The sequence below is a fragment of the Chiloscyllium plagiosum genome, unplaced genomic scaffold, assembly GCF_037043375.1.
Source record: "Chiloscyllium plagiosum isolate Xiang-an unplaced genomic scaffold, Cpla_swu_hap1 HiC_scaffold_10, whole genome shotgun sequence".
NCBI classification, from domain to species: domain Eukaryota; kingdom Metazoa; phylum Chordata; class Chondrichthyes; order Orectolobiformes; family Hemiscylliidae; genus Chiloscyllium; species Chiloscyllium plagiosum.
In genome coordinates, this window is record NW_028270148.1 from 19,503,901 (window position 1) to 19,520,225 (window position 16,325).

At 41.2% G+C, this 16,325-nt stretch overlaps 1 protein-coding gene across 1 annotated transcript in view; it reads right to left on the reverse strand.

Moving 5' to 3' along the window:
* Positions 1-4,388: 4,388 nt before the first annotated feature.
* The window catches only part of kif28 (kinesin family member 28), a 71,385-nt gene continuing 59,448 nt past the window's right edge, over positions 4,389-16,325 (reverse strand). Inside the window, exons 20-23 of the mRNA XM_043696754.2 lie at positions 13,531-13,727; positions 10,085-10,226; positions 4,858-5,030; positions 4,389-4,556 (exon numbers count right to left, since the gene is read on the reverse strand). Of these exons, the coding sequence (XP_043552689.2) occupies positions 4,389-4,556; positions 4,858-5,030; positions 10,085-10,226; positions 13,531-13,727 (680 nt within the window). The remainder of the gene's footprint in view (positions 4,557-4,857; positions 5,031-10,084; positions 10,227-13,530; positions 13,728-16,325) is intronic.

Here is a 16,325-nt window from a genome sequence, read left to right on the forward strand (position 1 = left end):
ACCAACCTGTTTGGTGACATTTTGAATATACCTTTCAGGGCCAGCAAGTCCTGGCATGGTATTCCTCAAAGCTTCCAGCCCAAAAGTAGGAATGTTATCACTGGTCCATGTGACCACTAGGATAGGGTAGCTGAAGAATAGAACATTCCTGATGAAGAGTTTGTGCTCGAAACGTCAACTCTCCTGCTCCTCGGATGCTGCCTGAGTGGCTGTTTTTCCAGTACCACACTTTTTGACTCTGATCTCCAGCATCTGCAGTCCTCACTTTTTTCTGGGATAGGGTAACTAAGCCTTTTTTTGGTGCAATACTGATAAATCTAAAGCACGTTGTCCAAAATGTCTTGCCCTTGTCAATGTCAGGATGCAAATTGGTGTTCTAATGTCAATTGGCCAAAACTATCAGTGTGCCAGCATCCAGCTTTTAGCTGAAACTGTGTCCAGTGAACAGCAGGCTGTATATTTTTGGGATATTGTTACCTTTTTACTAAGTAAGCTAAATTTAAGAACCGAAATAATAGATTCCACAAGGAACATACTCTAAATGTCCCAGAAGCTTCCAAACTGGTGTAAAGATATAAATAACAATTTTCATTTAAGCAGACCAAGTCCCCAAGATGAGTCTTAGATATATAATTAAGACATGAATGTTTGTTTTTCCATACATTGACATTTCTTGCAAATGGTTCCAAGGTGAAAAACTGACAATGTATTTTTTTTTTCAGCAATCTGTGTTTTTTCTTTAAGCTTTCAGAATTTTTTTTTTAGATTAGATTACTTGTTGGGCAGAAGGGCCTGTTTCCACACTAAGTCCACACCGACCTGCCGAAGCGCAACCCACCCATACCCCTACATTTACCCCTTACCTAATACTATGGGCAATTTAGCATGGCCAGTTCACCTGACCTGCACATCTTTGGACTGTGGGAAGAAACCGGAGCACCCGGAGGAAACCCACGCAGACATGGGGAGAACGTGCAAACTCCACATAGTTAGTCACCTGAGGTGGGAAATGAACCCGGGTCTCTGGTGCTGTGAGGCAGCAGTGCTAACCACTATGCCACCGTGACTTGAATGAAAGAAGAGATGGTTGTATGTCCAAGCTTTCAAGTTAGAAGGCACTTTGTGTTTATTTGGTGAAGAGTGAATCAAGTTAGGCTGTGATATCTCAACATTTACTGACCACTTCTACAAATAGGAAGGAATAATAGGCCTTTAGAGGAAGTACAAAGCTATATCACAGCACGCAAAGTAAAAGAGAAATCTTGCCAAAATAAGATGTAGAAACATTGGACTCTTGTACATGAGCAGTTCAGAAGTAATAAACACAAGTATACTTTATATTAGTCTTCAGTGCAAAAGATTACTAGGAAGCACATAATGCAATGAAATGTAATCTGTACAAAACATTTGCAATAATTTCACTAAAAATCATTGCCAAGCCTCATTTGCTCAGAGGTACTTTTTAAAATATGATTGTCTAAAACATAATGATGGAGAAAGTGAGGACTATAGATGCTGGAGAGTCAGTCAGAAAATGTGGTGCTGGAAAAAGAACAGCAGGTCAGGCAGCTTCCAAGGAGCAGGAGAGTTGATGTTTTGGACATAAGCCCTTCATCAGGAATGTAGAGTGGAAAGTGGGAGAAGGGAGGGGGGGGAATGTGAGAGATAAATGGGTGGGGCTGAGAGGGAGTAGGTGGGATGGTGATAGGTGGATACCGGTGGGAGATAATTGGGCAGGTAGGTCAGGCCAAGAGAGTGGTGCTGAGTTGAAAGGTTGGATCTGGGATGAGGTGGGAGGGGAGATTTGGAAACTAGTGAAGTCAAATAATGATTCCTATTCTGCTATGATTAAGGAATTAAACCAGGATGGCAATGGTCAAGGTGTATAATGTTAAGATAAATATTTCAATTTGTGTTTTAATTGCTTTTGTAGGGATTAGGAACAGTGCAAAATCAGTGGGATTGTAAAGGATCTGTGGAAGGATATGTTTGATAAGCAAAATGACCAAAGATGGTTATATTCAAACAACAATCAGATACTGCATCTGGACAGTCATTGGTATTGCCATCATCAGGTTTCCCCACCGTCAACTACCTGATAGTTCAGCTAGACCAGCCCAATCAATATTCTGATGACTACAGCAGTCCATGGCTGAGTAATCTAAGGCATGTTGCTCACCATCTGCCTCAGTTTCTCCACAATCCACAAGTTACAAATCTTGAGTGAGGTTTAAATCCTTGTAGGATGAATGCAGTTTACCCTAACTCTATAGCAGCTGCAACAGTACTCTAAGCTGAACATCATGCAGGCAAAAGCATTGACACCCTATCAACCAAATTAAAAATTCTATCAATGGCTTATTGTGGTTGTTATTTATTTGTGTTTAACACTCTTTGGAAATCAAGAAGAAAGGAAAGGGGTGGATAACTCGATTAATGAAGGATAAATCAGTACATGATTTGGAGATGCTGGTGTTGGACTGGAGTGTACAAAGTTAAAAATCACACAACAGCAGGTTATAGTCCAACAGGTTTAATTGGAAACAGTACAGTAATTAGGATCATGGTTTGGAGGATTAAATGTAGGATTAGTTATGATGAAGATAAATGGCAAAAGAAAGAAGTTACTGATTGAGGCAGTCACCTAATGGTACAGCGTATTAGTCAGTTAAAAGGGCTTGTTTTCAAAACGTAATAATGGGAAATTTTAATCTTATTGATCAAATTAGAAAAGGTAGACTGGAAGATGAGTTCATTTTGTATTCAACATTTGTTGGAACAATATGTTCTGGAACAGATTATTTTAGACTTGATAATGGATGACAGAGGTATATTAAATGTTTGCATTTAGATATAGCAAGTAATTAGGTACTTTGTTAATTTTTACCGCAAGGGGACTGGAGTATAAAAGTTTGGGGGAACTCCTGATCCAACTGTCTAATATTGTTACTCTGTTCAAGCTGTTAGGTTATCCTATTTGAAATGCTGAGTGTTGTCAACATGTCTAATACCCAGTGTTAGTAAGGCCCAACCTAAGGTCTTAAAGCATAGTTGTGATGTTAACATGGAGTTGTGTTCAACTTTACCTGTACTTTTATGACTGCTGCTCTGATACTTTCTTTGGGCACCTTAATTAAGTCACCCTAGTCCTAGCAGGCCATAGGACTATGGTTTAACCTGAGGGTGGTCATGTCTCAAGCAAAGGGCAAGGTTGAGTAGGTCGGATATTCACAGTAACCTCAGCCAGTACAGGAACTGAAGCCCTGTTGTTGGTGTCACTGCATCCCAAACCAAGCTAAACAAACCAAAGGTTACTTGCTATTGTTGAAGGATTCTCTATATTACCAGTGTTTGTAAATCCCCATCCAGTGGTACTGAAAAAGTCTAGGAAAATCAGAGGATTAATTGTGTCTTTCAATTTTAATTTTTATGATGATTTATTACTAAATTCTGAGTTAAATTTTATCTCCCTTGGGGTTCAGGTGAAGCTTGGTTGAGAACTGTAGTTGCTTAACTGGCTGTCCTTTTAATACTGTTTGCTTGTCAAGTACATCCTGTGGAGAAGTTGTCTCTGGTGGTCCTAAGATCAATTAGGAGTTACATTGCTGGGAGTTTCTTGAGATTGGCAGCTGCTTAGTTGTTCTCTGGAGTTTTATTTGAACAATCTCTCGCAATGGATGTCGCAAAAGCATGGAAAAATACAGTTAGGGAAAGAAAGTTTCAGAAAATACAGTATAATGCTACTTTAACAAATGTATGATGCAACCTGCAGCAATTTAATCTATTTATCATCTTGTGTTTGGGATTATATTCACCTTTCTAACAATTGCATTATAATAGTGACCTTATTAGGAAAGTCTTGCTGAGCACTTAAGATGTTCTCCTTTACAGTAATAACAAAACACCAACTTGCATTTGTATAGCATTTTTAACAAGCAATACATCTCAAGATGCTTCACAACAGTACTATCAGATAAAAGTTGGCACCATTGAGCCAATGAAGGTGGAATTAGACCAAACATTTGGTCTAAATATCGATTTTTTTTTAATATATATTATAAAGTACCTTCAGAAGAATGGGAGAAGTTTAGGAAGAGAATGACTGAGCTTGGGGTTGAAAGTGCTGCTGTCAACGATGGATCAGAGGAAGTCAGAGGCAAAAGAAACACAATGAGAGGAAGGTAGAGACCTCAGAAGGAAATAGGAAGTTCTAGAGATTGGGGGAGGAGATGCCCCCTTGATAGAAAAATGAAGCAAGTTCACAGTTTTTATTAAACAAGTTGCTGGACATTTCTGAGCCTGTAAAAGACAAACAACTTTGTTTGGGAAAGAGAATTTGTTTCCGCTGGAGAGGATCAACTGTTTATTGTTTTTAAAACAAACTGGCTTCACTCTGTCACAGAACCCCACAGGTTGTGCCCCTTCTTCTTTTTAACAATGAGACTGACATCATTCTTCAGAGTGTTCATGCACAATTCCAGAGAGTCACCAAAATCCCTTATTATCCGAGTTTGGTTGTCCAGGTACAATCGCAGTGTTTCAACATCATCATCACCCTGCAATGTAGAGATTAACATCTATGAACTCAAATTGTTGCAGGTATGGAAATTTATGCATAATGTCTGATATGATTGAGAAACTGTGTCCACTTATGGGACTCTGCAATAGTGGAGCTGCAGTCACAAACACTTATACTGTGACTGAACAGAAAGAAAATGGCAAATCAGTATCTCTTACACCCATACACTAGAAGAAAGCAGAGTTAACGTTTCAAATCCTGTGACTCTTCAAAGGTTTATTATTTCGTCTTCGCATCAGTTGTTTCATGCAGATTTTACAAATTTGCATCAAACATACCGGTGGTCGATGGCGCCTCAATCCTAGCAGTTGGTTCCGTACCCTGTTCATGCTTTGGTAAAATGTTTTCAGAGCCTTGGCAAAGTCAACTTCATAACTGGCCTTGGGTGTACCCTTACTGCCAAAGGCTTCTGCGTTCTTTCGGTGGAAAGACTTCTCATCGGACCTTGGGGCTAGGGAAAAGTAAGATGAGACCAAACATTAAAATTACTCATGTGACTTGGTCAATGTTGTCTATCTCATACGCTGCAGGCAAGGATGCCTGAGGCATGGTGCATCGGTGAGACCAAGCACAGGCTACGGCAACAGTTGAATGGACACCGCATAATCAACAGACAGGAGTGTACCTTCGAGTCAGAGAACACGTTCGCAATCTGGGACATTCGACCTCGGACCCTCAGGTGACCACCCTCCAAGGCGGACTTCGGGACAGGCAACAACGCAAAGTGGCTGAGCAGAGGCTGATAGCCAAGTTCGGTACCCATCGGGATGGCCTCAATTGGGACCTTGGGTTCATGTCACACTACAGGTGACCCCACTGCACTACATACATACACTCGTACAGACCCATACGCTCATGCAGACCCTCTCTCATACACAAGCTGTCTCTCACATGCTCACATATACACTACCGCACCGTCTCACAGACTTACACCCCTTTACACTCACACACGTACACACTTTCTCACAGGCAATCATTACGCCCCCACCACAGCTCCCCCCACCCCCCCCTTAGAAACAAACACATGCACATATAAGTTTATGGGGTGAAGTTGTACTTGCAGAAAAACATTTTACTTTGCTCAAAAACTGCATGAATCCATGTAAGATTCTGTAAATCCCTTTTTAAAATTAGAATCAGTGTAAACATTGGGGCACTGACAGCCTCACACAGGGTACGTCACACCTTCAATGCATTATCTGGACCAACATGGCACCTGTTGTTAAAGTTCACGAGAATGTAACTTTAAGAAAGTTCTGGAATTTACATATGGAAGAACTGAAACTAACATGCCCATTCTAAAGATGAGAGACTTAACAAACAACCCAGGTCTTTTTCAATATATAATTTCAGTTACATCACACTGTAAAGTTTTGCTATACCTTCTGTGTCTGATGATCTTATACTCCAAAACCACCTGATGAAGGAGCAGTGCTCCGAAAGCTAGTGTGCTTCCAAATAAACCTGTGGGACTATAACCTGGTTTTGTGTGATTTTTAACTTTGTACACCCCAGTCAACACCAGCATCTCCAAATCATAACAACTATTCAAGTACAGAAATCATTTTATAGTGAAATACAATAAAATACACTGAAAAACTTTCATTTGTTGCTATAATCAGGTGCTATTTTGATGGTTTAAGAGTAAGAGAAAATGAAAACATATAGATTAAAGAGATGTCCATCTATGTTTGAATTCTGAGCCAGCTCAGAGCCACCACTGCCTCACCAGCCCCAACTCACGTCAAAGTCACTGGTTCTCACATGGCATCTTTTGTTGCTAGGCCTACCTCGTTGATGTTGCCTCAGGGCTGGCACTCTCCTCCACACTCGGCTAATTCTCTTCTCCCTCCCCAGCCCATCCCCACACTTGCACCCACATTGAAATCATCTCTTTCCCCTGCACCCCCCTCCCCACCCCCCCAAAACCCCTGCACTGGGCTCACTTTCTCCCCTTCCCTCCTTCCCTACCCCTGCATTGGGCTGACTTTTCACCCCCCCATCACTCTCGTCCTACACTGGTTTCACTCATCCCCCCACCCCGATTCCATACCGGGCTCATTCCCCCCCTACACTGGGCTCACTCTTGTCCCCGCCCAATGCTGATCTCAATCTACATCCCCAGGCCTGCGTTGGGCTTGCTCTCCTGCCCCATGACTCTCGCTGCTGCCAATGCCTTCAGGAGCTGTCTCCTTTGCCGCCATCACACATGCTCAGCAGGCTGGGGTCATGCCAAAGATGCCGATAAAGGCTTTTTAAAGAAAACAAAAAGACAAAGAGCAAAAGTTAAAAGAAAAAATAAAAAAAGAAAGCAGTGGATGAGCCACAGACCAGAAATGCAAATGCAGAGCTGTTACTCCGTTGCCACCACCTTGATCATTTTCAGCCACTGAATCTGACTTCAAGCATAAACTCTTTATTTCAGCAGCAAGGAACTGAAACAATGGCCCTAGTTGCATACCACAAAGACTTACTGCTACTTTCTTCTTGTAATTATTCTGTCTAATTGGCACTTGTTTTAATCTTGATACCTGTAATTTCTTGGCATCTCAAAATCCTGAACAAAACTTCAGTGATAACTTGTAATTAAAGTGCCCTTTAATCTATTTAAACAAGAGCTTTCATCTAATTAAACAGAAAAAATTTCTGTTTGTGCATTCTGGTTTCAGTTTTTAAACCGAAGCTTCTCTGCATTTTGATTTAACTTGAATAATTAAAAGGGATCGACATGAGCTAGATTAATATCAACAGCTATATTATTCTACAGTTCATTGACTATGTGTAGGGCATCCTGATGGTTATGACAATAAGTTCTGGGAACGAATCTATTGACAATTTTTCTCTGATCACTGGGAAAATGCTAGGCCTCTGGTTCTTCGATTGGAATCGGGAACTGAGGACTTGATGCTTCTATTGTACAGGACGTTTGACCATGTATAGAACATAGAACATAGAACATAAAAAAAATACAGCGCAGTACAGGTCCTTTGGCCCTCGATGTTGCGCCGATCCAAGCCCACCTAACCTACACTAGCCCACTATCCTCCATATGCCTATCCAATGCCCGTTTAAGTGCCCATAAAGAGGGAGAGTCCACCATTGCTACTGGCAGGGCATTCCATGAACTCACGACTCGCTGAGTAAAGAATCTACCCCTAACATCTGTCCTATACCTACCACCCCTTAATTTAAAGCTATGCCCCCTCGTAATAGCTGACTGCATATGTGGAAAGAGGTTCTCATGGTCAACCCTATCTAAACCCCTAATCATCTTGTACACCTCTATCAAGTCACCCCTAAACCTTCTTTTCTCCAATGAAAACAGCCCCAAGTGCCTCAGCCTTTCCTCATACGATCTTCCTACCATACCAGGCAACATCCTGGTAAACCTCCTCTGCACCCGTTCCAGTGCCTCCACATCCTTCCTATAGTATGGCGACCAAAACTGCACACAATACTCCAGATGCGGCTGCACCAGAGTCTTATATAATTGCAACATGACCTCAGGACTCCGGAACTCAATTCCTCTACCAATAAAAGCCAGTACGCCATATGCCTTCTTCACCGCACTATTTACCTGGGTGGCAACTTTCAAAGATTTGTGTACATGGGCACCAAGATCCCTCTGCTCATCCACACTACCAAGTATCTGACCATTAGACCAGTACCCCATCTTCTTGTTACTCTTACCAAAGTGAATCACTTCACACTTACCTACATTGAACTCCATTTTTGCCACCTTTCTGCCCAGCTCTGCAGCTTATCTATATCCCGCTGTAACCTGCCACATCCTTCCTCACTGTCAACATCTCCACTGACTTTCGTATCATCCGCAAACTTGCTCACCCAACCTTCTAGCCCTTCCTCCAGGTCATTTATAAAAATGACAAACAGCAATGGTTCCAAAACAGATCCTTGCGGAACACCGCTAATAACTGCACTCCAAGATGAACCTTTACCATCAACTACTACCCTCTGTCTTCTTCTAGCCAGCCAATTCCTAATCCAAACCTCCAACTCACCCTCAATGCCATACCTCTGTATTTTTTTGCAGTAGTCTACCATGGGGAACCTTATCAAACGCCTTACTAAAATCCATATACACCATATCTACTGCTTTACCCTCGTCCACCTCCTTAGTCACCTTCTCAAAGAATTCAATAAGGTTTGTGAGGCACGACCTACCCTTCACAAAACCATGCTGACTATCCTTGATCACATTATTCCTATCCAGATGTTCATAAATCCAATCCCTTACAATTCTCTCTAAGACTTTGCCCACAACAGAAGTGAGACTCACCGGCCTATAGTTACTAGGGTTATCCCTACTCCCCTTCTTGAACAAGGGAACCACATTTGCTATCCTCCAGTCTTCTGGCACTATTCCTGTAGACAACGAGGACATAAAAATCAAGGCCAATGGCTCTGCAATCTCCTCCCTTGAGTATAGGCATCACTCAACTTGGGAACTGACCCTTAAGAAATAAATATCCAAATATGGTGTTGGCATGTTCAACTGAGGCAATCAAGCAGGCACTGGATGATTATTTAGATAGAAATAGTACTTAGGGATATGAGGAAAGGGAAGGAAATTGAAGCTAGGGAATATAACTAGTACAAAACCAATAGGCTGAATGGCCTCTTTTTGTGCTATGAGAAAGTGAGGACTGCGAATGCTAGAGAGTCAGAGTCGAAAAGTGTGGCGCTGGAAAAGCAGGTCAGGCAGCATCTGTCGACCAGGAGAGTCGATGTTTCAGGCATAAGCTCTTTATCAGGAACATGCTGTAACAATTCTGAGATTCTGTCTTAGAAAGGTACAGTGCAGATTACCCAGAATTATTCCAGGGTTTAAAGGGTTCAATTATGAAGCCAAGGTGCCAACATGGTTCATATTTCTGTGAATTTGGAAGTATCAATGCTAATCTAACTCACAAGCATAAAACGATAATTCCAAGTACTGTAAATATAAAGAAACTACTCCCTCTGGTGGAGGAATACAGAATAAGGTGGTTTCTGAACTGGACCTGAAACATTAACTCTGATTTCTCTCTGCAGATGCTGCCAGAGCTGCTGAGTTTTTTTTCTCACTAATTTCTGTTTTTAATTACAGAATAGGATGGCATAGTCCCATGAAATTAGAGCCAAGTTATTTAGCAGTGAAACCAGGCCAGTTTGCTCACATATTGAGCAGTGGTGGAAACCTGGAACATGCTCCTCCAGCATGGTGGTGAATACGGAGTCAATAGAAATTTTTAAAACTGAGAGTGATAAGAGTTTTGTTAGGCAAGAGAATTGAGTGATATGGAATAAAAACAGGTAAATGGAGATGGAGTGCACGTCAGCCACTACTTAGTAAAATGGATAAACAGGTTCAAATATTTTACTGTTCATGTATTTCCATATGTGTAAGAGAAAGAAGCTGCAAAATTAGTGAGACAGTGTTGGCTGTGCAGCCTGAGCAAATTTGCATTTGGCATTACAGCGCACTCTGCTGGTTCCGCATACCATCACTCATTTTCCTTAAAGCGCTCTTAATGGAGACATTGTCTTTTCTTAAGGTTCTGTTGACATCTCTCAGAAGTTCAATCTCTTGCTCCAATTTCGATAGCTTGATGTAAAGCTCCGAGAGCTGGTCATCGTCTATTTCCTGCAATTGGACAGAAAATCTAATCGTGAAATTATGAACGGAATGTATTGAATTTTTATTAGTTTACCAACCTTTATTAAGTTCCCTGTAAAATATGTGTGCAGCAAACAGAATCTGGTCAGCCAACAATTACTTCCACAATTTTAATAAAATGTGCAGCTTGTCAAAAGTAAAATTCAGAGAAAATGTGGTGAGAGGAAAAAGATTTAAAAAACATGAGGGGAATTATTTTTTACACAGAGGGTGGTTCACGTGTGGAATGAACCTCCAGAGGAAGTGATGGATAAGGGTCTAATTATAGCATTTAAAAGATATTTGGATAAGTACATGAATGGGAAAGGTTTGGAGCCAGGAGCCGGCAGGTGGTACTAGTTTAGTTTTAGATTATGATTAGCATGGACTGGTTGGACCGAAGGATCTGATTCTGTGCTTTATGACTGTATGGATGTTTGTCAAGAATTTGATTAAATCGATATATATCAGTGTTGTTAGGTTTTACGTTTTCAAAGTTCTGGAAATCATAATGTTTTTTCTCGCATTTAGAAGCACTGTCAGAACTAAAATTGTAGCTGCTTTGCTTCCAAGATCGAACCTTCTACTTATCACCTGCTGTTTTTTATGGCCATTGTGTTCCACACTTCTATCACACATTGTGGGAATTCCAATTTTAAGGTAATGTCCCCTTGCCCTAGAGTCTCCGCACAAGTGATAATAGTGAGTTTCTATTTACTTTATCAATTCCTTTCAACATGTTCAAAACCTGGATATAGGTTTGCTCGCTCAGCTGGAAGGTTCATTTCCAGATGTTTTGTCACCCTACGAGGTAACATTTTCAGTGGGCCTCCAGGCAAAGCACTGCTGATAATTCCTGCTTTCTATTTATATGTTTGGATTTCTTTGGGTTGGTGATGTAATTTCCTGTGGTGATGCCATTTCCTGTTTTTTTCTCATGGGTGATAGATGGAGTCTAACTCGATGTGTTTGTTGATAGAGTTCCGGTTGGAAAGACATGCTTCTAGGAATTCTCGTGTGTGTCTTTGTTTGGCTTATCCTGACATCAGGATGACGAAACATCGAGAAATGAACCTTCGAGGTCAGCAAGCAAACCCACACCCAGAACCTCAACCTGAGCTACAAATCTTCTCAAAATTTGCTATGTTCAAAACCGTCAAGCATATCACCCTTAACTTTCTATATGTTCCAGGAAATACAACCCTAATGTATGTCATCACTCTTCATAATCTAATGCTTGGAGACCTGATCACATTCTGGTGACTTTGTGCTGCACTTATTCCAAGATGAATTAATATACCCTTTCAAAGATGCCCTGCACAAAACAGTACACAAAATACCACAATTGGTCAGGAATGCTTATGCCCGAAACGTCGATTCTCCTGTTCCTTGGATGCTGCCTGACCTGCTGCGCTTTTCCAGCAACACATTTTCAGCTCTGATCTCCAGCATCTGCAGTCCTCACTTTCTCCTTTGTGTTATAAAGGCCAACGTTCCATTAATCATTCTGATTATTTAATCAATTAATGTCTGCATATAATTTTATGCTTTGGTCTATGCCATTTACCAGACCAATTGTTAATTGTATCATTGGGAAATTGCAGTAAATGCAAATGTATAGGCTCAGTTTACAAATTACAAATTTACAACCCACCCAAAAAAGTTTGTAACAGCAGATGGCAGTTTCTGCTACTTGACCCTCTCTTGTCCTAACACAAGGAGACAGTAGTATTGGGAATACATATTCTTAATTAATGGAGGATTTTAAATTATTTGGACCATATGTGGTTTCTTGGAAATCAAATGAACAGCTCAATGAATGCTGTAAGCCACTTGCTATTTACTGGAAATCAAGTAACTAGAAAGGAGTTGAGCAAAACTTGTTAGAGAGTTAAGAGATAAGGTTTATGGATTTAATTAACAACTAAAGAACTAGGGATGCTGGAAATCAACCCTGTTCTGAAGAAGGATTACTGGACCTAAAATGTTAACTCTGCTTTCTCTCCACAGATGCTGCTAGACCCGCTGCATTTTTTGAACAATTTCAGTTTTCATTATGGATTTAATAGTTGGTTTAGAAGTGGTGTAGCCTATGCACTGATGTTTGTCTAGCAACACCCTTGTAGACTGGTTCCTTTTCTCTCTAGGAACAAAAGACCGCAAGAAGCTTGCAGCTTAAAAGATCTCTCTGTCTTCTCACCTCACAACATGACAAGCTAACAAGATCTCTCGCCAGGCTAAAGTATTTCTAAGAACTTGAGAAACGTCCAAAAGAAATTAGCATCCCAGACTACCTCATAAATTCTGAAGCTGCATGGTGGCTCAGTGGTTAGCACTGCTGCCCCAAGCACAAGGGACCTGGGTTCGATTCCACCCTCAGATGACTGTGTTGCATATTCTCTCTGTGTCTGCATAGATTGCCTCCAGTGCTCTGGTTTCCTCCCACAGTCTAACAATGTGTGGTTTAGGTGGATTGGCCATGCTAAATTGCCCATAGTGTGCAGGCCAGATGGATTAGTCATGAAAAATGCAGGGTTACAGGAATAGATTAAAAAATTGGGGTGCTCGTTGGAGGGTTGGTGTGACTCAATAGACTGAGTGACCTGCATCCACACTGTAGGAGATTCTATGAAGTTAATTCCATTCAAAAACCTAAGCCAAACTGATTTTCCATCTGATCTGAAAAGACCAGTTTGAAAATTTTCCATTATTCTATAGCAATCAGCATTTTGATCTTGTCGAAGGAAACATGGGAAATTGTGAGACGTCATCCAATTTCATCCTTTGAATTCAGATTCTTGGCCCACAAATTTATTTGCCTTAAAAAAAACATACATGCTCTGCAGAGCTGTATTGTCTGGCTTGTTCTATATGTGTCTGTTTGGGGCTCAGAGCATATAGTTTAATTCCTGATTATAGCTAAGTTGTTAACTAGTTTTCCATTTGTTTAAAGATTAAGTACTGTTTATAATAAAAGAATTATTGAAGAAATCTAGTGAAACACTCTTTTACTCTGGACAGTAGTAATAAAGAGAAACAATTTGCCCATTTTAGTGATTAAATAAGAGATTTACGCTTTTGGTATGGTTTGCAGAGTAGTGGGGATGATTTCCAGTGATTCTTCTTGTTCGAGTTGGAACAGTATTTATAAGGCCAACCACAAACTTCTTTTCACATGTTATATAGCCATTCCCTGTGTAGCTATGCCAGAACACCAACATGCTTTTAAAATTAATTCTATTGGGATATACTTTTGTAAAAAAAAATGTGAGCGCAAGTGAAGTATACTTACCACAGTACTGGGCAGTTGTGGTCTCACATAGTCAATAATTATGCTGCCTTCATCAGTGAGTTCAATATCATCTAAAGGGGAACTGATTTCTGTGCAATCCTCTTCACAACATGTAAAACCAATAAAACGTAATCCAAAATACAATCCTGTTATTTTTATTTGGCATTGACCAACATGCTGATCACGTAGGACAGTAACTGTATTACAATAAATGAAAAAAAACTATTGTTGCCAGATTCTTTCTCTGGGCTGAGCAAGGAGAATGCTGTTACCAGTGTTGTTCAACTGTGAGTTTTGGAATAACATTGTAAAAACTTAAAACACCTTAAGACATGTAGATCTCCTTTCTCAGGCTGCCCAAAGGCTATCTAAAGACATGTAGATCTCCTTTCTCAGGCTGCCCAAAGGCTATCTAAAGACATGTAGATCTCCTTTCTCAGGCTGCTCAAAGGCTATCTAAAGACATGTAGATCTCCTTTCTCAGGCTGCCCAAAGGCTATCTAAAGACATGTAGATCTCCTTTCTCAGACTGCCCAAAGGCTATCTAAAGACATGTAGATCTCCTTTCTCAGGCTGCCCAAAGGCTATCTAAAGACATGTAGATCTCCTTTCTCAGACTGCCCAAAGGCTATCTAAAGACATGTAGATCTCCTTTCTCAGGCTGCCCAAAGGCTATCTAAAGACATGTAGATCTCCTTTCTCAGGCTGCCCAAAGGCTATCTAAAGACATGTAGATCTCCTTTCTCAGGCTGCCCAAAGGCTATCTAAAGACATGTAGATCTCCTTTCTCAGGCTGCCCAAAGGCTATCTAAAGACATGTAGATCTCCTTTCTCAGACTGCCCAAAGGCTATCTTAAGACATGTAGATCTCCTTTCTCAGGCTGCCCAAAGGCTATCTAAAGACATGTAGATCTCCTTTCTCAGGCTGCCCAAAGGCTATCTAAAGACATGTAGATCTCCTTTCTCAGACTGCCCAAAGGCTATCTAAAGACATGTAGATCTCCTTTCTCAGGCTGCCCAAAGGCTATCTAAAGACATGTAGATCTCCTTTCTCAGGCTGCCCAAAGGCTATCTAAAGACATGTAGATCTCCTTTCTCAGACTGCCCAAAGGCTATCTTAAGACATGTAGATCTCCTTTCTCAGGCTGCCCAAAGGCTATCTAAAGACATGTAGATCTCCTTTCTCAGGCTGCCCAAAGGCTATCTAAAGACATGTAGATCTCCTTTCTCAGACTGCCCAAAGGCTATCTAAAGACATGTAGATCTCCTTTCTCAGGCTGCCCAAAGGCTATCTAAAGACATGTAGATCTCCTTTCTCAGGCTGCCCAAAGGCTATCTAAAGACATGTAGATCTCCTTTCTCAGGCTGCCCAAAGGCTTAGAAACTTGGCTGGTGTTTCTAAATCATTAAACTTTATTTTAACTTTTACATTTATATTTTTAATCTTAACTTAGTTTTATGCTTAATTATAGAGTGAAATATTATAAACACACGCCTCCAAACTCGGCTACATACAGGTTTAGTAAATGTTTCTTTGAAGTGCTCAAGTAAAATCCAAATTAACACCTTCAACTTACAGAAAATTAACTACAATTGGTATACAATTAATTAGCCATGTTCTGTATTGTATACTGTAATACCAAATACTGTAATACTTCATCAAGGCTATCATTCCTTGCAATCAATTCCCACAAGAACACGTTCAATAGCTAGAGCATAGAGTCTGGAGCCCAGAGTTTAGAGTGTAGAGCCTACAGTAACTCATTGAATGCTTATTCAATTCGTTGCTCCTGACATAATATCACCATTTTAAGTGGAGAGAAATTTCTGACTTTATATTGTTCTTTCCCATGATGTGGAATTATGAAACACTGTCCATCCATACTGTAATTCCATCGCCATCTGTAGATTTCTTTTCTTGAGATCTGCTGTCAACCTGATTTTCCTAGTTCACCATGCCTTCTTGCATACCTTTTCTATATCCTGATTTTTTTTTCTTCCGACATCCTGATGACTACTAGGAGGCCTGTACATAACCACCATCAAGGGTCTTTTATCTTTTGCAGTTCCTCAACTTTAGCCAGATACATTCTACACTTTCTGACTCTCTATCAGCTTTTGCAATTGATTTAATTTTATTTCTTATAAACACGGCAACCTTACCCTTCTAGGAGAAAGTGAGGACTGCAGATGCTGGAGATCAGAGCTGAAAAATGTATTGCTGGAAAAGCACAGCAGGTCAGGCAGCATCCAAGGAGCAGGAGAATCGACGTTTCGGGCATAAGCCCTTCTTCAGGAATGAGGAGGGTGTGCCAAGCTGGCTAAGGTAAAAGGTAGGGAGGAGGGACTTGGGGGAGGGGCATTGGGAATGCGATAGGTGGAAGGTGAGGGTGATAGCCCGGATAGGGGGTGGGGGTGGAGAGTTCAGGAAGAAGATTGCAGGTCAAGAAGGCGATGCTGAGTCTGAGGGTTGGGACTGAGATAAGGTGGGGGGAGGGGAAATGAGGAAGCTGCAGAAATCTGCATTCATCCCTTGTGGTTGGAGGGTTCCTAGGCAGAAGATGAGGCGCTCTTCCTCCAGGCGTCGTGTTGCCATGGTCTGGCGATGGAGGAGGCCAAGGACCTGCATGTCCTTGGCAGAGTGGGAGGGGGAGTTAAAGTGTTCAGCCACAGGGCGGTTGGGTTGGTTGGTGCGGGTGTCCCAGAGGTGTTCTCTGAAACGTTCCGCAAGTAGGTGGCTTGTCTCCCCAATGTAGAGGAGGCCACATCGGGTGCAGCGGATGCAGTAAATGATG